This window comes from Falco rusticolus, chromosome 16, assembly GCF_015220075.1.
Source record: "Falco rusticolus isolate bFalRus1 chromosome 16, bFalRus1.pri, whole genome shotgun sequence".
Classification (NCBI taxonomy): Eukaryota; Metazoa; Chordata; class Aves; order Falconiformes; family Falconidae; genus Falco; species Falco rusticolus.
Window position 1 is genome coordinate 6526440 of NC_051202.1, and position 21160 is coordinate 6547599.

General features: G+C 49.0%; 1 protein-coding gene across 1 annotated transcript; it reads left to right on the forward strand.

Annotated features, from left to right (window-relative positions):
* Positions 1-1684: 1684 nt before the first annotated feature.
* Positions 1685-11201, forward strand: ANKK1 (ankyrin repeat and kinase domain containing 1). The gene is made up of 8 exons (XM_037410080.1): positions 1685-1872; positions 5589-5883; positions 6297-6448; positions 7339-7388; positions 7486-7641; positions 7896-8014; positions 9020-9065; positions 9457-11201. Exons 1-8 carry the CDS (start codon positions 1685-1687, stop codon positions 10803-10805), a joined length of 2355 nt encoding a protein of 784 aa, XP_037265977.1. The 3' UTR covers positions 10806-11201.
* The last annotated feature ends 9959 nt before the right edge of the window (positions 11202-21160 follow it).

Below are 21160 nucleotides of genomic sequence, written 5' to 3' on the forward strand. Positions count from 1 at the left end.
CTCTTCGGTAGAGCGTGGTGTGTTGTTTTTGGGTGCTTGAGCAGTGTCTGCGCTTGGTGCCAGTCTGGAAGATGTGGCCTGCCTCTTGTTGGACCTAATGCTGTCTGTTAGTGCGGTGCCTCTTACAAAGGCGGTGTGGGCTTCAAGTACCTGCACACATTCTACATGTGGAAATTCCTGTTAATGAAGACCAAACACCTTCCTGTTCTGCACGTGTGTGATGAAACCTCATTTTGAAAAGCAGAGCCTTTCTTTGCTAGGGTCCAGGGAGGCTGGACTTGATCTCCTTCCCGATGCCAATTTACTTTTCCTATTTTTACTTGTGTTTGCCCAGCATCTTGTGCTGCTGGCAGCTGTGTCGGGTACACTGAAAGAGGGAGGGTCTTCCTATTTCCAAAGGGTCATGTACAGTCCAACCCCTGAAAACCGTGCAGATGCTCAGTCCCTGTGAGCAGGGCTGTGATGGCCCTTTGGCCACTGCTTTACATGCCCAGCTCCATTTGCCCAGGGCGCCCAGCTCCGAGCCTGGTTTGGCACCGGCTGGAACTCTGCAGGTGGCAGCAGTGGTGCCTGGGGAAGCACCAATTCGGTGAGAAAAACGATCTGTGAGGCTTTTATCAGGGTAGGCGGGGGGTGTTGGGATGCAAGGGGTAGTTGTCAGGTCAGGTGGCGCTGGATAGAGGTCCCTCTGGGGACCAACCCAGCATCCCTCTGTCCTGGATCTATCTGCCTCCAAGAATTTCTTCAGATCTGATACATAGCTAAAAATCCCAGGTCAAGCCTGAACGACAAATACCCATCAGAAATACTAATTATTTTCTGTATTGCAGTGGTGCTGAGGAAACCAGCACCACGTTGTGGCTGACATTGACTTACCTACAGCGATGGTCCCTGTGCTAAGCCCTTAAAGACGTACGTGCACGAGACCCAGACGAGTGTCATTAAACCCTTCTTACAGCTGGGGAGTCAAGGCACAAACAAAGCAACTAAAAGTATGTGTGCTGTTACTAGTGCTCACAGGGTAATGGTTCAACTGCTCAGACCAGCTCTTCCGTGTTGTCTTATTTCTTCAAATGCCCCTCGCAGGCATTTATCAGCACACTTTATCTCTGAGGTTTCAGTATTTGCTCAGCTTCATGCACTCATGTTTGCCACCTGCTAGTTTTGGGCTCTCTGTTCTTTAGCTTTCTGGCGGATTTTCCACTTTTCTCCTTCGTCCAGCTCACGTATGCAATGCTGCACTGTAGCCTTGTGGTTTTTTCTCTGTGTAAAGCTTTCCTTTCCTTTAAGTATCGGTCTGCTTCACTCTCACCCAGCGTGTACTGATGCCTCAGGTGAGGACTCCCGTCCTTAGCACAGTGCCATTGCTCAAGGACCGCTGCATCGCCCTGTTTTTCATCTTGCAGTGTCTCAGCGCTCGCCCAGCCTGTGCTGGACATGAGGGGCAACCTCGCAGGAAGGCTGACGTACACCCAACCCAGCCGAGCTCTGCACAGCAGCCTGGCATGAGTGTCTGGAATTAAGTAGTGCAGCTCCTCTGCATACCAAATGGGAGTGACACTGAGGATCCACCTCTTGGCTCATCTCAGGTAACTCCCTATGCAACTCAGCAGTAGGAAGAGCTCCTTTATTCTTCTCTGATCCCGCCGAGCAGGAGGCAGACAGCCAGGCTGCCTTTTCTGTCATGACTTCGGTGGGAGACCGGCAACTGAGCGGCTTAACTGTCTTTAATAAGGAGGATTTTGAAGAAGACTGGGTTAAAGTGGCCAGTGGAGGCTTTGGGCATGTCTACCAAGTCAAGCACAAGAGGTGGAGAACAGTTTACGCAGTGAAATGCTCTCCGTACCTGCTGCAGGACTCCAGCATAGAGAGGTAACTGCGGTCTCTTCTGGGTCACACTGTCGCTTAGAGCCGCCTACAGTGATGTGCTAAAAATCTGAAGGAAACGTTCACGTGGCTGCTTCTCCCTGGGAAGCCTAGCTTTTGGTATCCCAAAGGGAGTGGAAAAAACACTAGTGAGCTGGAGTTCTTTCCTCTTTCTTTCTTATGTGTGTATGTGCATGTGCAAGCAGGAAAGGAACACTTGGAGTAATTGGTGCTGAAGTCTGGAGGCTGAAGCAGGCATCCAAACTAAAGATGAGCATGTGGATGAAAGCAGCCTGATTACTTATTTTTAGCTTTCACTGGACATTGGGACTAATGGGTATTGGTTAAACTAAATTATCCCTTAAAATTACCAGGTTTAAAGCCGAGGGATGGAGAATTTCTAGCTGGTTTTGCTGGGCTCACAGAGTGCTCTGCCTCCTCGCTTGCCTTCCCCTCCACGTGCCCTTTTGGTGGTGCATCTGCACCCCCGGTTTGCTTTTGCTTTTGCTCTGTCTCTTGCCTGCAAGACTCTTCTGCTGACTGCCTTGGGTCTGGAGGTAGGATAAAGCCAGGTAATCGCAACCACTGCTGATACCACATACACTATAGGCAATCCTGATGAAAAAAACAAGCAAAGGTATTTATTCTAAAATTTTATTCCGTTCAAGTTGGAAGAATCCCACCTGGTTAAAAATCACGTGCTCGTATGACATCTTGTCATGTTACCGACAAGAGCTGAGGTGGTTCAGTCTGAGCAGTGACTGTCCTCTTTAGATTGCATTGCTTGTGCTTGTCAGACATTACATTTGCATTTCATTCTCTTTTTGGGCAAAAAAAAATTAGTCCAGTTAATCAGTTTTAGTTCTGTTTATATCAGTTCTAGTAAATTTAATCATACAGCTTTCATGGATTTCAAGTCCTCGTGTACACTCCAGAAGAATGGTTGAATGTGAACAAAGTGTTCATTGATTATTTTTTTTTTTTTTAACTACTCCTGCAATCACCAGGATTTGAAAAACTAAATCTGAAAATCTGAGTTTGGGAAAAATACCTAACTAACAGTATATGTGCCTTCAGTAGTTACTGTACTGGTCTCCTAGGGACTGAAGTTATACTATTTTGTCATTAAAACAACTTTGCACTACAATGCAGTGTTATAGAAGGCTTTCCTACCCCTTAGAGGTGTCCAAACAGCCTTGAGGCTGCTCTGACTTAGACTACTCAGTATCCTGGGTGAGTTCTGGGGTTTCGGGGCCAGGCTGTGCTGTCCTGCACTGTGGCTGCGCCACGAATCCCTCCTGTCCGTGGGGGCTGTAAGAAGGGCCAGCATCAGCCCCGTGGTCCTGTGCGCCTGGGGGGGTTCAGTGGCTGCTTCTGCTTGCTTTAGAAGGTGTCTGCTTTTGCGAGAGGCAGACCCTCGGTGTGCACTTTGTCTAAGGCACACACATACCCCCAGAGAACCTCCTTGAGTGCACGGCGTATCCATCTGGCGTGAGCCTTGCCATGCCTGTTATAAAATGGTTCTGGTTTCTCCGGCAGCACCACATACGAGACCCAGATGCAAATCTGAAAGCTTCCAGGCCACTCAGTCGGAAAAAAGCACAGTGGCGCGGTTGTCTGGTAAGGGGGTGAAGGAGGCAACCGTTTCAGAGAAGCTTGTGAAAGTCCTAAGCACTCCTGTCTGTGGGCTTGTGAAAACAACGTGTCCCCGCAGGAGCGACGCGTGGAGGCAACGGTGCGGTGACTTCCATCTGCTCACATTCCGGATGCATCACCAGCTGCTTCGCACTGTTCCTTCGACATGATGGGGCAAATTGACAGCAAGTTTGTTAACCTTGGGTGGGTTTGCTTGTCAGGAGGAAAGAGGAGATGCATTTTGTGGGCTGATGGAAGATGCCCCTGTGGGCACGGGAAAGCTGGGAGGGCAGGTGCTTGGTGGCTGCCACTGAATCTATGTATCACCCAAGAGAAGGAAAGAGGGCGGCTGGAAGACGGCTCTGGCCTCAGCTTCTGTCAGCTGTGAAGGCCCGTGGTTCATAGGTCTGTTGAGGCTGAGGAGAGAAAAAATATCACCGGGAACCCACAGAAGAAGAACAGCCACAGTATCTCCCAGAGGGCTGAAACACTCGGATTCTTCCATGGGAACTGCTCTGGGGCTCTGGCTTTTCTCCCTTGGAAGCCTCATCTCTTGGGGCTCCCTCTGCTTGTCCAACACCCACCTTCCTGCTGTGCGTTCTCACGTCTCTGTGCTGATGGTGCGAATGCCTCCTCTGGGCCAAACCCCGTCCCCCCACTGCTCCCCACCACGCTGGGCTGCCCCAGGGTCCAGCCCAAGCTCCTGGGCCGTCAGCCCTCACCAGTGCCCGGGGCAGGGGGCAGAGGGGGGCTGCGCCCAGCGAGTCTGTCCCAGGAAGGGACCCAGAAATCACAGAAGTCACTTCTCTCTCCATGCCCATCACTTCCCGGGGAGGGGGAAGGAGCGATCTGCAACCCTCCCTGCTGCAGGTTGCAACTGCTCCCCTGTGTCAAGCCTTTCCCCTGCCGTGGGCTGGGAGTCCTCAACACAGAGGCACATTTTGCTGTGGGGAGCCTGCTGGAGGAAGTCTGGCAGGAGGATTTGCTTAGCTGAACTGTGTTTAGAGCTATTAGTGGCCTGGCATGATGTTGTTGCAAGCTCGGATTCATTCCTAGGGTGTGCTTTTTAAATGTAGTTTTGGCACTTCACTGCTTGGCTGCTGTCAGCGTGCTCTGGGCACCCCAACTCGTTCAGCAGGTTAGGAAATGTAAAGATTTAGTGAAACAGGTCTGCCGAAACAGGCAGCGACGGACAAGCATGTCTAGACTCCCTTTGGGACCACATTCCCAGTGCTCAGCGACAGAAAGCTGCAGGCAGAGGCATGGGGATAGGTGCAGCCGAGGCATGCCCTGGGGCACTGCAAGCCTCCTATGTCCTGCTCCGCAGGTGAGTGTGTCCCTGGACCCTGGGCTCAGCAGGTGAGTGTGTCCCTGGACCCTGGGCTCCGCAGGTGAGTGTGTCCCTGGACCCTGGGCTCAGCAGGTGAGTGTGTCCCTGGACCCTGGGCTCAGCAGGTGAGTGTGTCCCTGGACCCTGGGCTCCGCAGGTGAGTGTGTCCCTGGACCCTGGGCTCCGCAGGTGAGTGTGTCCCTGGACCCTGGGCTCTGCAGGTGAGTGTGTCCCTGGACCCTGGGCTCAGCAGGTGAGTGTGTCCCTGGACACTGGCCACCTGCGTGCAGGCTGTCACTGAAGCTGCCCTGTGGGCACGTGGTGTCTGACAAAAGCATGGCTCACCGTGCTGCACCTGCTCCTGACATCGCACTTTCAGGGAAGCGTCACTTGGGAATTTCGCCACAGTATGGGAACGGGCACGTGGACGAGGCTTTCTGTGATCACTGCAGGTCTCTTGAGAGCTGGGCTGAGATGGACGTTTTGATCGCTTTGTCTAGGTGCATCGTGGCTGAATTTGCCCAAACAATCCTCGGCTCATTTTGAGACGTCATAACACCTTGTGTACTAGATTTTAGTCATGATGTGGTTGCATCACCAATTCAAGAGGCAAATTGGAATTAATCATTTTGGGGTCGGCAGGGCTGCTTGGAAAGGCTGGATGTCACTAAGCTACTGTACAGTAACAGCCTGTGAATCGTCTGATACCATTCTTTGGTTCCACTTTTTAAATTGTTTTTATTTTTTATTTTTGCAGGACCAGTATGAACTGTCTAATGGAAGAGGCAACTAAGATGGAGAAAATCAAATTCCAGCACATTGTCACTATCTACGGGGTCTGCAACAGTCCTTTGGGGATAGTGATGGAATATATGGCGAGAGGGTCCTTGGAGAAAATTCTTCCCACTCACAAAATGTCGTGGCAGCTCAAATTCCGGGTTATCCATGAGATGGGCTTGGCTATGAATTTCCTGCATAGCATGACACCTCCTTTGCTGCACTTAGATCTAAAACCGGGGAACATTCTCCTAGATGGGAATATGCATGTCAAGGTGCGACCTTAATACCATGTTTGTAGGGATGAGTTATTTCTCAAATAAGAGAAAGGTTATTTTTGCCAAATGAGTGCAGAATCCTAGTGAGTTAGGTTCTTCAGGAGCACTCAATGAAAGATTGACCGGTGGGGCTTAGGAGAAGCAGCTGGTAGACATATTACATGGTATTCGCAAGATCATCCAGGCAATTTGTGCCGGAACTGGGAACTTAAGGCTCCAACTGAGGAGGAAACACTGATCTGCTTGACTCAGCGAAAAAATTACAATTTTATCAGGGTTTTATCAAGTTTCAGCTGCTAGACACCTCCTCACATCCCTGACCATGAAGGATGGAGGTTATTTCCCAGCTAATATAAGGAGGGGTGAGATTATGAGCTAAATTGGAGAGGCTTTCATTTTTCTGCTTGCAGATCTCGGACTTCGGGCTATCAAAATGGATGGAGCAGTCTAGCCGAATGCAATATATTGAAAGTTCTGCTTTGAGAGGCACTTTGAGCTACATCCCCCCCGAGATGTTTCTCCAGAACAGCAAACCCCCAGGAATCAAATACGATGTGTACAGGTAAGGTCCCTGTTCAGAGGTCCCACAGAGGTGCCACCTAGCTCGACACCGAGCAAGGCTGGCACGCTGCCTCACTGCGTTTATGTTCTGGCTCTCTGCCTTGCCTCGTGTCCTCGGTGGGGAACACACCGGGAGTGATGCGTGGCACTCCAGCCTCCGTGGTGGAGAGTGAGGGGCAGTGGGGTTATCTGTGGTTAACCACCCGCCTCTTACCCGATGCACCTCTGGGCTCACCGAGCCCACGTGGGCTGCAGGCTCCTTCAGTTCCATCGTACCCTGTGAGGCTGCTGGAAGTGATGGAGGAGTAAGTTTAGAGCACGGAACAGACAGTGTCTGCCCTTCCATAGCAGTCGCTGCTCAGATTTGTTCTGATTTTAACACAGCTGTACTACTGCTTGCCTGCTTTGGTGTTCAGCTTCATTTCGGTCAGTAGCTGGTGGAGAAAAGATTTCAACTTCATTGTTTTCCTTTGGGCCAAAGTGCTTTGCAGCCCACTTACACGAGCTACATATATACGTTCTGGAAATCCGTCAGCTCCTTAGCCTTACACAGTAACGCAAGAAGAAACAAAGGGGGGTTTGCATGGCCACATAAATTTGCAGGTCTCTAAACCCCGAAGTAAATAAAGTGCAAAAAAGGCACCGAGAGCCTGACTTTCACAGGCGATGTCCTAAGTCACTCATTCACCACCCCAAGCCTTTCACTGAGGCATCAAGGATGTATGTGATGATTCATAAGATCTTGTCCTTTTGGTGAGGGGGCTGAAATCCTTCCATCCTGAGCAACTTCCTTCCTTATTTTTCCGTTTGTCAAGAAGATGAAAGCGGTAAGTGACCTTTATGTCCGTGTACCTCTGGGGGTGTTTGCTCACGATCTCTCATTGCCTGCAGCTTTGGGATTGTCATTTGGGAGGTCCTTATGCAGAAGAAACCTTACGCAGGTAAATATGAACACTTCTTACACGCACTGCACTTATGAAATGTTGATTACAGCCATTTTCACAGAGGAAAAGCCCAGCGCCCGTTGCTCTTTTTCAGGAGCCAACATGATGGCCATTATCGTCAAAGTCGCAGCAGGGAAGAGGCCGTGCCTAGAACCCATCAGCAACGAGTGGCCAGGGGAATGCCAGCAGATGGCTGACTTGATGAAGAGGTGTTGGGACCAAGACCCTAAGCAAAGGCCAAGCTTTACAGGTGCAGTAGCTGGTTGTGATACGTATTAGCCAAGGGCCAGCTGGATTAACAAGCGGGCGATGAGCTTGTGTATAACTCTTTGCCAGCTAAATTGCCTGTCACCTTGGAAATGTTTGGTACCCATTTGCTGTCAACACATCTTTCTCCTTCTTTCCTTCCTCCCCACATGGAGGATACATGGAAGACGTGGGTACTGACTGCGTTCTGGCCGTCTGGGTATTCTGCACAGCTAACAAGTCTTTTTGCTCTGGTAGATATCCCTGTGGAAACAGACATGCTGCTGTCACTGATACAGAGCCATGTCGTAGATCCAGAGAACGAGCGTCTTGTCAGGAAGATGTCCCACAAGCCTGCCATCTCTGGGAGCCAGCAGGTGAGGAAGGCTTCCCAGTACCACTCGGGAAATTCCACTGAGTCCTTTCCCTGCTCTTACCAGCTCTTGAGGATGTGTTTCCTTCCTCGTCATTGTTTAGCATCAGACAAGGGCACCTCAGCCACCTTGGCGCAGTTTGTTTGCGTGGGTTGTGCAGCTGTAATTCATTTATGGGGATGGAAACCTGCAAATAAATTTAGCAAGCCAGTGTGCTGAATGATAGACAGTCTGAGAGGAAGAGCTTTCTGCTTGCTCTGATGTCAGGCGGGCCTCGGTCCTTAAAAGAAACTCAGGCAGACACAGAATCACAGGGGTTCTGCTTGTGGCACTGGCATACATGAGCAGAAGACCATTTTCCAGCTCCATGGAACTGAGGACGCTGGAATTAAATAAGTCTTGTAGGAGAAAAAAAGAAAAAAAAAGAAAAAAAAAAAGTGAATCCTGTGTTTCTCTGACTAAGAAAAAAAGCAGGTTTCAGGATAGTCACAATTTTAGCCCAGCTACCAGCAGGTAATTGTCCCTAGAAGTCAGCCTCATCCAAGGCGAAGCAGGAGCTGAGAGCTGCTGCTGGTTTGAAGTTGTGCCGAGCTGTGCAGGCAGCGGGCAGCGAGGTGCCTGAGCGGAGGGGAGCGATGGGGGGCGAGGTGTGTGTGTGTGGGGGGGGGTGTTCCCCGTACCATAAAGCAGGTGACCGGCTGGGATGCTGCCCCCGGCCGTGGGCACGTGCTGCGGGGAGGAAGCAGAATATATGCATGTTTGGGAGCAAACAAGTAAAAGGAGGAAAATCTCATTAATATCCAGAGATCGTTCTCAGGCTCCCACATTCCTGTTAGTGTCGTGATTTGCTCTGCTGCGGTTTAGATGTCAGAACAGGATCGGATAGAAATCACTGGAATGATAGTACCAACTTCTAGAGCAGTAGCAAATTGCTGTATGCAGACATTACAGACTGCAAATAAGTAACTTTGTCTTATGGCTTTTTTTCCCCCCTTTCCTGAAAATGAGAGTGACAAAGAAGAGTTCACCTTCCCCCGAGACACCAGAAGTGGTGGTAAGTGGGGGACTTATAATTCAAAAATAAAGAAGGAGAAACCTACAAGAAGTAGCCTATTTCCTTGCTCTCCAGGGATAAGGATCTGGCTCAAGAATGTTTTCCATGTGGGTGACTTTTCCTTTTAAATGAAGGAAAATGAACTAACTGTACAGGAAACGGCAGGGACAGTTCTCGGCGGGGAGAGGGCAGACCTCTCGCTGCTTTCTAAGGGCCTGCAGCCTTGCCTCATTTCGTATTCCCTGTCTCTAAAATGACTTATTTAATTTCGTTTCATACTGTAAAGATTCCCATGCTCTCCCTCCCATCTCGTGCACACCAAACTATTTCACTTGACCTTACTCTCTCCCGTTTCTCCCCCCACCCCCACCCCCCACCCCCCCGCCTTTAGAAACTGATAATCAGGAGGTTCGTATGCCACCTGCTTACGGTCAGGCTGAAAGTCCAGAGGAGATCCTGTCCGAGGAAATCTGCAGAGTCCAGCAAAACGGCCTCACGCTGCTTCACCTCATGGTGATCCAGGGAAATGTGGAAAAGGTGAAGTTTCTCCTGAGCTGTAAAGCCAACGTGAACAGCCGGGTAGTCTGTGGCTACACCCCCCTCATCATGGCTGTTCAGAAGAGGTCACCAGAGATCTGCTCGGTTCTGATGGAGCACGGCGCGGACATCAACATGCCTGACGATGATGGTTGGACACCTCTTCACTTCGCTGCTCAGAACGGGGACGACAGAATCGTACGCCTCTTGCTGGACCACCAGGCGCAGGTAAACGCTCAAGAGCATGATGGGTGGACCCCTCTGCACCTGGCATCCCAGAATAACTTTGAGAATGTGGCCCGAGTACTGCTGTCTCGCCAGGCTGACTCCAACACCCAGGAGGTGGATGGGAAAACGGCCCTCCATGTGGCAGCTTGCTTTGGACACGTCGGCCTGGTGAAACTGCTCGCCAGTCAAGGAGCAGACCTGGAGAAAAAGCAGAAGAACCACAGAACCCCACTTCACGTTGCTGTGGAGAGGGGCAAGTTCAGGGTAGTCCATTACCTGCTGAAGAACGGGACCTCCGTCAACAGCCTGGATCAGAATCATTACAGCGCCCTGCACCTGGCCGTGGTGAGGGGCAAGTACCTCATCTGTGAGAAGCTCATCAAATCCGGAGCCAATGTGGAACTGAAGACAGACAAAGGCTGGACCCCCCTGCACCTGGCTGCTTTCAAAGGGCACATCGAAATCATCCACCTGCTCAAAGACAGCCACGCCAAGCTGAATGCCAGAGGGAGCATGGACTGGACACCACTTCACTTGGCCACTCGCTACAGCGACGAGCCGGTAGTCTGTGAGCTGCTGAGGTGTGGGGCAGACCCCAACATCGCCGAGAAATCAGAGTGGGCCCCCCTCCATTTCGCAGTCCAGCGGGGCTCCTTTTTGACTGTCATCAATCTGCTGGAGTGCAAGGCAGATGTCAACGCTAAGAACAAAGTGGGCTGGACACCCTTGCACCTCGCTGTCCTCAAGGGCAATATGGCCATTATAAAGACCTTGATTAAGGCTGGTGCTCTGCTTGACCTGGAAGATACCACTGGCTGTACAGCCCTCCAGCTGGCAATCAGACACCAGAAAGAAAACATCATTACGCTGCTTCAAGGCAAGGACTCGCTGATTAATAGATTGGGGAACAGGACTCTGGTGAATGATGCTAAGATTTCAAGACCCAAATTTGTTCCAGGAAGGACGGATTTGTAGATTCATCAAGTCCAGCATTTATCACTTCAGCCTTCCAGCTTAAACCACCGTATCCTGTCACCTGGTGATTACAGGAAAATAGTTGTTTTATTTTTCATGGAAGTTTCGAAGCATGAACACTAAAAGAGTAAAAGAAAATGGAGCTGCAGAAAGAAGCCGACAAGTTATTTTCCAGAGTCTGACCAAGATGGTAGAACATTTTGGCTTGTTGATGCTGGCTTTAGGCAAGGCTTTCCTGTTGTAATACTTACTGTGCAGTGATGGAAATGGGTATATGTACTCCCTTTTCATATGGGCAATGCTGAAGATGTGTACAGCAGCCCATATATATACACGTGTCTTCCGCAGATTTTATTGCTTTTATTCTATGTTTCCCTACAGAGCAAATTGGTGTAAAACGGCCTTGGCACAGGTGGGAATTGAATCATGAAATTCTCACCTGCTGCTGGAAATAGATACTAAGCATATGGTACAGCAATGTGTCAGATTTTCTGACATCTCATTTTTGTAACAAGAATAAAATAAAACAAGGAAGGAAGAAAAATCACTAGTAGAGAGTATTTAAATGGATGCAACACAGAGGAAAGAAATTCCAGAATAATTCCACTCCATCCCTTCAGAAAAAAAGAGCCAAGAGCTTTTTTTCCTAAGCATTCAAATTACTTATTGACCGCCTCCACACCTCAGGCTTTAACCACTGAGGCTGTCATTAGAAAGACTGCTCTAAGCGTAAACAATGAGTGGGTGCAGCTCTGAATCCTGTTCCCTGCCATGAGGGCTACCAGTAACCTCCAGTTGTAACTTCAAAATGCTGCTGTGGGATTGTCATAGATGGGTTGTAAGCCTTTCTGCTTAGGAAAGCAGTATCTAATTAGGGTTACCCCAAATTCTCATCGCCTTTTTTTTTTTTTTTTTCTTTTTTTAAGAGCCCTGAGCAGCTGGGAAAATTAGCAGGTACTTCGTCAGTGACAAGGGGCAGGTGGGCTTGTAACAGCCCGCTGTAGGTGTTAGCTTAAAAGGCCAGGCTTTAAGAGGGGATGGGATGGGGGTCTTCTGGAGAGTGATGCTTAAGGAGTTGAGTTCAGTTGCCTGGCTTCGATCCTTTCTGCTAGAGATATGCTTCTGCGGATGAGTAGAACCGGCTTTATGATAAACACATCCTATTTGTATGCCTGGCCCTCTTTGGGGGGGCTGGTTTCAGAGGTGAAGAATCAGGGAAATTGTTCAACAGTAAGTTAGGTGGCAGCGTAGGTTACTCGCTGTGCTGGAAAGGAGGCTTTCTAGCCCCAGAGAAGTTGTCAACAGCTGATATACAAGAGAACTGGCTGTTTTCAGGTCAAGGTCTACGTCATGTCTCTGCTGGGAAATAATTCTTGATCTCCGTCGGGAAGATGTTCTACAGCTGCATTACTTCACTGGAGAACATACAGTCATCATGGATTCGATTCTTTTATCACAGTAAGTAGCATTCACGTAGCTTGTGACAGCCCTGCTGTGATTCGACAAGCACTTCCAAAATGAGCCTGGGATGATGACTTTCTTTCATGCCCTTAGCTGGAAAAATGCTGTAATGTCAACAAGTAATCCACAGTTCTGGAGGGGAGAGGGTGCATCTTCCCTGATGGATGTTACTAGCCGGGGGTCCTTCCTTGAGCAAGTGTTGCTTTTTATCCTTTAGAGGTGGAGAAGTAAAGTCTCCTTGTGCGTGCAGCACGCTTCAGGTCCCAGCAGGGCAGTAATGCAAACACGTCACGTGCTTCCTACAGCGAGGGGCTGGTGGGCTCCAGACAAACGGGCTCCCGAGGAGTGACCAGGCAGCTGTCGAGGCTCCGGGAGCTGCGCTTGAGCTGGGAAGTGTAACCGTGCTGGGGACCGTCTCCTCTAGCTGAACCTCGGTGTCTGCTCCTGGTTGCTGGTGTTTCGGTGCCATCTGTTCAGAAATGTGGGGCTGGCTCCTTCCCTTGGGAAGAGGGGTGAATGGCGTGCGGAAGGGAGCTCCTGCTCGGCCGTGGCCAGCAGTTGGAATTGCTCTAGGACAGGGAAGTTCTCAGCGGCTTCCTCGAGGCTCGGTGTGCCTGGGAAACGCCGGCTGTCCGGGGGAAGCTGGCAGCTGTTGGAGCAGGACAGGGCAGAACATCGGGTTTAAAATGCCCTGCAAGAACTAAGCTGTATCGTGATGTGTAAATCATAACTGCATGTTGTTGTTTAACGCGGCGTGCCTTTCCTTACGTTAGCTTTGACCCACTGAAGGTCTCTGGACTACGCTAAATGAAAGATCCGGAGGGATGACTGCGATGGCAGTGCCTGCTATTAAAAATAGCTTAGTCTCTTCTCATGCATTTATTTTCCTTTTGAGCAGCTGAACATGTTGTGAGGACGTTATCAGAAGCTGGGCAGGGGGAGGGCAGGCTACAGGCTGCTTTTCCGTGGGAGAGACGACGGGATCAGCCGCCACCGGAGGACAGCAGTGCGGGAGGAAGGTGTGCTCCTCAACCACGAAGGTGGGGAGATGCCTGGTTTGCTTCCCACCTCTTGCAGGGCACAGAAGTCTTTGGCTTCCAGGCTTGCCTTCTGCTTGAAGGGGGTCCACTACCCTGCCTTCCCCGTGGGAATGCGATGCGTGTCCGTGCAATACGGTTTTGCAATTATCTGCTGTCAGATCCTGACAGAAGCGTTTCAGATTGTCGGTATGCCGCAAAGGTTTTCTTCTGGCTGTGTACATGGAACTACCTTCATTACATTATCAAGGGATATAGTTGATGTTGTTTTCAATTGACATGTTTTCTGTGGGGAAATGGATGATGTTACTTATGGGAAAAGTCAAAATGATTCATGAAGTGCTGCCTGAAAACTTCCAGATCTCGAGAAGGTTTAAAAGCCCAACCTCTATTTAATTTTAATTTTTACATTAACTTAGAATATTAATGTGTAATATATTTGAACTCTGGTCTTCATCATCCTTTGACACCAAAGCAAAACCTTCAGATATTTAAAAACAGGTTGTATTAAAGCAATTCATTTGTAGCATTTGCAGTTGCTGGAGCAAGGAGCTCTGCAGCTTATGAATTGAAATGCTGGTGAGGTTTTATTTCGCAGGGAGCTTAAAAAGGTACCTTCGTTTGCAACAAAACCAAACGAGGCATATAGAAATTCCTCGAGAATGGAAATAGCATTTGCCTACCTGCTCATGCTGTTCACCTTCCAGCGTCAGCTTATGATGCAGGTTTTCAAAGGAAGGAAAGGGGCTGTACAGAGCGGGATTGAAGGCTGCTATAATATATAATATATAAGGCAAAGGAGCTGTGTAGCTTGTACCCACCATACAATATGGAACCAAGTTTCCATCACCTGTGCTAATATCTCCTTACTTTTCTTCCTCCCCCTCCCCAGTTGTACCGCCCCAAGGGGCACCTTGCATCACCTAAAGATTGCATACGTGTAACCTGGCTTATTTCAGACAGCTCCCAGCTTAGTTCCTGTTCTTGGATGATGTTCACTTTCTGTAAGAGCGGAGCTCTATGCACAGCGCGAGTATCTGCAGAATTGCTCTTCAGCTGATGGGGGACGTCACTTGCTCAATACAGTCCGCAGTCTTTTTTTTAGCCGTTATAGTATTTCCCTGCCAAAGAGCTGGAGCCATCTGTTCCGCTTTGAAGCCTAGCTCCGAAATCCGGAGCTCTTTCCCGGTGCTGGCTGCTAAATGTGCCCTGCCTTCAGACCAGGGCGTGGACACAGGCAGGGTTTTGGAAGAGGCTGTTCTGCTGCTGGTGCTTTTTTCTTACTCATCAGCTGAAGTGGAAGGGAGGAAGGGTAATGACATCTTTTGTATTAAGTCAGTGCCTGGGGGATTGAAACAAGGCAGCAAATCGGAGAGTAAATGCCAGGGTCCCAAGTGGCTCTCAGGATGCCACCCTCCTGCGATGGACCTCTCGCACACAGAGGTGCCTGGGTGGGGTTACCCGTGTCTCGTTAATCAAGGAAAGCCTGCAATTTAATGCACTGGAACTAGTCACAATTGTTGAGCTCTGAAATTATACAGCTCTTGCTCTGTTTGCTCTCTGTGCTTCTCAGTGCCTTGTTATGAGCTTGACATTCCAGGTGATTTTATTATGGATATCATGCAGATAGCAGGACTGTGGCTAATATCTTCTATTTCTGATGGTTTTGTATCACAGCAGAGTGAAAAAGACCGTACCTTTGCAGGCTTCTTGCTGATGCTGTAGTTACCTTCTTGGGTTCTGTGGCGTGCTGAAGGCAAACTGCATTACATGGCATCAACACTGGCCAAACGGTGAATGGCTGTCTAGCTAGCACCCCCACCCCCACCCTGGGGGCAGGGTTCCTTCGTCATAACACTTGCAATGGAAATAATTAAATTTTGCTCCCGTAAGAGTGTCCTCCAACACTTCCCATTCAGACGCTCTGGTGAGGTGCCCTAACTTTATTTAACAGGAGTATTGTGATGCAATGGCGTTTTTCCTTAGCGTGCTGTCTCCAAAGCGCCCCGGTCCGTGCCAGGGTTGCCCAGCCAGCATCCTTTCTCTTAAGGCCAGAAAACTGGGGACCCTGGGGGATAAAGGCCCCAGTAACACCAGTAGTGCTGCCCGCAGAAGTGCCAGGGGCTCCGGTAGGAAGAGCAGGGCTCAGACCCGTACGGCCACCGCTGCTGCCGCGTGCCACAGCGTTCCTCTTGCTCAGCCTCAGAAGGGTGTTCGTAGCAAATCAGCAGCTTTGCCTCTAATTAAAATGTCATACTTGTCATGTTCGAGCACCCTGGAAATCTCTCGCTGAGACCTAAGCTGTTTAGCTGTTTTTTAAGCTGTCAGAGGCGTAACGTTAAAGAAGTACGAGGCACAGACAGGCAGCTCTCCTTTGGTGTGACCTTTTTACTCCAATATCACTTTGTAGCTGTTTTTCTTAGCAGCGATGCTTGAAATTCTGCAGGATGATGGATGTGACTGGCAGCAGGAGCACTGGTCCCCCTGCACTAGTAATGCCTTTAAAAAGGGGGAGGAAAAAAAATAATAAATTCCAACAGCCCAAATAACCCAAAACCTCAGTGGTAACTGAAGTCAGTCCAGGGAGGAGTTTGGGGTGCTTTTTGTTGTTGGTTTTTTTGGTTGGGGCTTTTTGTTTGGTTGTTTTGAGGGTTCTGTTTTGTGGGTGGGAATGTTTTGTTTGGTTGGTTTTTAATTGTGTGCTCTCAAGGGCTCAGGCTTGTGATGGGAACCTCTGGTGTTCATTTTACTCCATTTAATCTCCAGGTAGCAGATGGGGGCAGGCGGGGGGAGGGATGGAGGTGGGACATGGAGGACCGACTCCTCCTGCTGTGCACAGTGCATTTCCCAGCTTCTCTGGGTTGGTCACAATTGTTGCTTTCACCAAGGTGCAGAGATGTGAGAATTCAGAGCAGCACAGTTCACTGCCCCGTGCCTTATCCACACAGATGCACGTCTCTGCAATCCTGCATGTGATGGCATCTGTGAGAGGAAAGGGGAATAGTAGAAAAGCAGCTGCAGAACATGCTAATGTGATATGAAAAATGAAGGACTTCTTATTTTATATATATATTATTATTTTTAATATCAATATGTTTTTTACATATTCAACCTTGAGGTCAGCCAATGTCATGTGAACTTTCCTTCCTTCCCCCTCTTCCTGGGAATCAAAGTTGAAAGGTTTAGGATACCAGAATCCTCATAAATGCTGAACAACAACAGGTTAAAGACTTCATTAATCGCTAAGGGTGCTTTGGGTTTTATTCTCGATGTTTATGTCCAGCTCTGACAATCTTGCAGCTGCAATACAGCAGGCAGGGTGTATGGGTCTTCAGGAATCTGAGCTTTTGCAAAACTTCTGGCTTCGCTGTATTGGTGCCCCCAGCAGCTGCCTGTCGGACAGGAGCGAAGGCAGATGTTTGCAACTGGCACTTCATTAAAAAGGAAAAGCGGGGAGGGAGGGAGCATGGGTTTGGTTGTCAGCCAGGACAGCCTAGAACCTGCCTTGAGGACCACCACATGGTAACGTAATATAATAATAGTTTTAATAACATCTCTATTCAGACATAATTTGTGACAGTGGTAATCACGTGATTAGATAAATTTAATCTGGTAGTGTCAGCTAACTGTATGAAATGAGCAGGATGTTAGAAACAGGGAATCAGCCTGGGATAAAACTTCTTAATCTGCAAGGAGAGGACCAACCCAGTAAGTGTCCCAGTCAAGTGTCGTCCTGTTGGAACATGGATAATACAGCCTGTGTTGCCTGGGAACTGGGCCCCAGTAAAAGAGAGGACCCTGGGAAGAGCCCTCCCTGGAATAATAACATCTCGCTATGAGGGCCAGTACAGAAAGAAAAAGTGATGGCAAGGGAGGGGTGTTCAGCTGTGCACTGATCTGGGGAGGATCCTTAAATGCCAGTTTTGCACCAGAGTAGGGTATTCCTCTGGATCCACTGCTGCTGTGCGAGCTGCGGCATCTGGAGCTGTGGTCCTAGGCCTGCCTGCGTTTACCTGATTTGCACAGAAAAAAAAATCTGCTCTGGAGATGCTCTGCAGAAGGGCAGCTGCAGGCATTGTCCGCGGGCGGGGGGCAGGCGTCAGGCACTCGGTACAGCTCTTTCTCTTAACTTTAGCCATACTGCTTCAGCTGGGGGAAGCGAATGTCTCCACTGCTTAATATTATTTGAAATATTTACACGGGGGAAAAAAGAAATCAGATTACCACATAATTCAGCAGCTCCTTCCTGACAGAAAAACAAAACTCAGCTCGTATGTCATAGAATGTTCCCTAGAAAAGCTTAATTAAATTTATAATGAAAATAACAGGGGATTAAGAAGACACAGGGGAAATAACATTCCTCTTGCAGAGCATTACAGAGGTGATAGAAGCAATTTGCAGAGAAAATTACCTGTTTGCTGCTCAGTTTCTATAGAAATTAAATGAGTCTTTACAAACTCTGAAAAACCGCATTCCAGCCTCCGCTTTGTGACTGTGCGACTTGCAGCTTATTTCTAAAATTAATCGTAGGTCTCCATCCCCCCCTTTTTCCCCTTGTTCAGATACATTTTAGTCTTTTGTCCCTGCTGATAAACATACTGATGATTATATCGTGTTCCTAATGGAGACCTGCCAACGCTGACAGCCAAGGCAGCACGTCAGCAGTGCCTTTGGAAGGGAGCGGTGACAGGACATAAATCTTCTGAACAGCTCGTTTCTCGAGTGCACTGTTCAGGCTCTCCAAAAGACCAAAACTGTTGACCCTTATGTGTGACACAAAAATCACGTCTGTGAGGTACCCAAGGTTGCTTGGGTGAGCAGAGCCACGTTCCTCACTTTGCCACCGACCTTGCTCGGGAAGGCGAGTGCTGCTCCAGCACAAGAGGTTGATTTTTGTCCTTAGCCATGTGTGCCTGACCCTGAGTGGGCTGAGGGGCTGCCTGTGGCCTTGAGCCAGGGGGATAGCTCTGAGCACTCCTGCAGTACCCCAAGCGCAGGAGAAAAAGCAGCCGCACACACTGATGGTCCTCACGTGCCCGTGTTCGGGGGCAGTTGTGCAGCACCTTCAGCAGTGGGTTCTCAGCACTCTTAAACTTAAGACTCTTTTTTTTTTTTTTTTTTTTTTTTTTTTTTTTTTTTTTCCTCTGTATCTAAGGACAAATTTCAAGCAGCTTAATGCATAGCAGCATTTGAATCCAGGGCTCTACTAGCAGTGCCACAACCCTCTTGTTTGGGTGAAATCTGGGAAAGGGAAGGGAGACACTCTGCGCCTGCTGCTGACAGCCCTGGCTTACACAGTGAATCTGCACGCAAAGTCCACGGGCAAACGAACAGAGGGTTTGCTAAATGCTTCCTTGTATTTGTCTGTGAAACACAACCCTGGGCAGCTTCCCTCTGTAACAGGCATTTCATGTCAGGGAATTCTACAGCGTGTTTACTCCGTGCCCCCTGATGGGATGGCTCGGGAGAGCTACTCTGAGCATCTCCACGTCGCATAGCAGCTCCAGCCAGCGTGAACCACGGGGACAGTTTTAAATTGATTATTCTTCCAAACCTTGTCTGACTTGGCTCACATCCTGCTGGAAATGAAACATCTTACAGCGTAAAAGAGCAATGCTCAGCTCACGTTAGTTCTGTGCATGGTATGAAAAGGTAACGCAGCCAAAACCTGGGGCTTCTGTGACTTGTACTTCCGAAACTGGAACCACGTTAAAGCTGGACAGGCTGTATCGCTGTCATCTTGTGGAGTTGTAGACACGCATGTGTAATTGGTGTAATTCGTTACTGATTTGATTTCACGGTGGTTTTCATTTACTCAGCACTATGCATGGTAGAAGATGATGGAGAATCAGTTCTGGAGGTTGATTGGGTTCTCGGGCAATTTCATATGCTTTTATCAATGAAACTCCTGCTGCTGACAGGGGCAGGGAGGCACTGAAGATATTTTTGTATGGATATGGTTAGGAGACTACATCACAGCAACTTTTACTAGCTCTTAAAAAAAATACACAACCAGTATGATACCTGGTGGTTTGTGTTTTCCACACTGCTTTACTACTGCCCTTCGCCTTGGGCTGGAGACACCAGCAAGGTAACTCCTGTGAGCTCTGTCTGACCCCGTCCTCTGCTAATTCCATTCCCGGCACTTCGGGCACACCGGGCCGGCTGCCTGCATCCCATTGCCACTGCTTGGACCCAAGAGATCCATGGGGAAATGGCCAGGGTGCAGCTTCTGACACTGTTCTCGACAGACACCACACGTATAAATTCAGTTAAGAGGAAAGGTACCGCCAGAACCAAGGAACGGCCTTACAGCACCTCACACTCTTCCAGGCAGGTGGAAGCCGGGACTGTTACTGATTCCTGAAGTGCTGTCTGCTCTCTTGGTGCTTTGACTATAAACAATTTTCCACTTGAGAAATTTACAGCCCAAGTAACAGAAACTGAGCAAGCGGGGACTTGTCATGTGCAGCGTGGAGCAATAAAATTCCCGACAAAAAAAAAATTGTTTGCAGGAGAGATGGTTTTGTCACGATCAAAATGCTTTGTGGACATTTCAGTGGAAAGTTTAGGTCTTCTGTGGGGAATTCTTTACAGTAAAATGTTTTGAAATGAAATCTTCCTGTCTGCACTTATGTTTTGCTTTGATCAAACACTTTTGTTTCAATGCTATTGGATTAAAAAAAAAAAAAAACGTTCAGTGTAAATTGACAGTGCTCTGGCATTTTTCTGATCTGAAATGAAAGCAAATATCACAACTGCAATTTCTTCTGGCTGGCCAGAACCGGCCCCCAAGGTCTCCTTGGTACAAGTGTCGTAGGGCAGCTGTGAATCTTGTGGGACAGCAGGACTGGTCATAAGGTTTGTCTGGGGGGAAAAAAAGGAAGTGGCATATCCTCTGTGAAAGGGATGTCCAGAACACGCTTGCCTTTCACTGATTCTGCACCCTTGAATATTGGAATTTCTTCCAGAAGAGAGCCGTAGAAAGTACCTGGCTTGGGGAGGGTTAGTTTTAATTCATGACTAGCATGCGCTGAGAGGCAGCCTCATGATCCTCCTAGGAGCAGGGTTAGAGGGAAGGACTGGGAAGTCATTGCTATTATCTCGTCCCCTCTCCAAAACCAGGGGAAAAAATCGCATCGGGGGTTGTTCTCTAGACTGAGGACTGCCATCGCTCACAGGTACGTGACTTCTGATTCCCCAGCAGTTCTGCAGCTCATCCCTCCTCATACACAGCTCAGAATGGCTCTTTGGGAAACAGCACTAAAAGAAAAAGGACAGTCCTGAAAGCAGAGAAACACGGTGTTTCTGGGGAAAAAAAAATTTCCAGTGGATCTCGCTGCAGCAGACATCTTCTGCTGACCTTTGGAATTTCTCTCGCTGGTTTTGTTACTGATGCTTGTGCAGGATCAGCCCCCGTGGTGGAGAGCAGATGCTGGCGTCCCGTAGTGCTGGGTGCTGAACCATGCTGGGCGCCAGCGCTGCTTCTGGTCCTGAGGGAGCTGGGGTCTAAAGGGACAGCACAGCAAACACACGGGAGGAGGGAGATCAATTCCTCCTGTGGAGAGGAGAAACTGCTTATGTGAAGGAGGTGTGAATCTGCACGAATCCATCCTGGCACTACCTGCGTGCCCAGCCACGCCTCGCTTGCTGAACGATCTCTTCTGTTGCTGTGAATCTGGTCATGAGATCGTACGGTCACAGCACAGCATCATTCAACTGCACCTCCTGCTTGGGATCCCAGCGTCTGGTAGCAAATGCCCACTGCTTTGCTTTTCTGTTGCATCTGTTGCTCTCGCTTTTTAGAAATTACCTTCATTGAAACTTAGGGTCCTTAATTACTGTCCTGCCTCCACC

Excerpts from the sequence above, each read along its gene's own strand:
- ANKK1 (XM_037410080.1), top strand. The coding sequence starts at position 1,685 with ATGACTTCGGTGGGAGACCGGCAACTGAGCGGCTTAACTGTCTTTAAT. Across the intron at positions 6,449-7,338 it reads ATCAAATACGATGTGTACAG|CTTTGGGATTGTCATTTGGG; the intron begins GTAAGGTCCCTG and ends CATTGCCTGCAG. Across the intron at positions 7,389-7,485 it reads GCAGAAGAAACCTTACGCAG|GAGCCAACATGATGGCCATT; the intron begins GTAAATATGAAC and ends GCTCTTTTTCAG.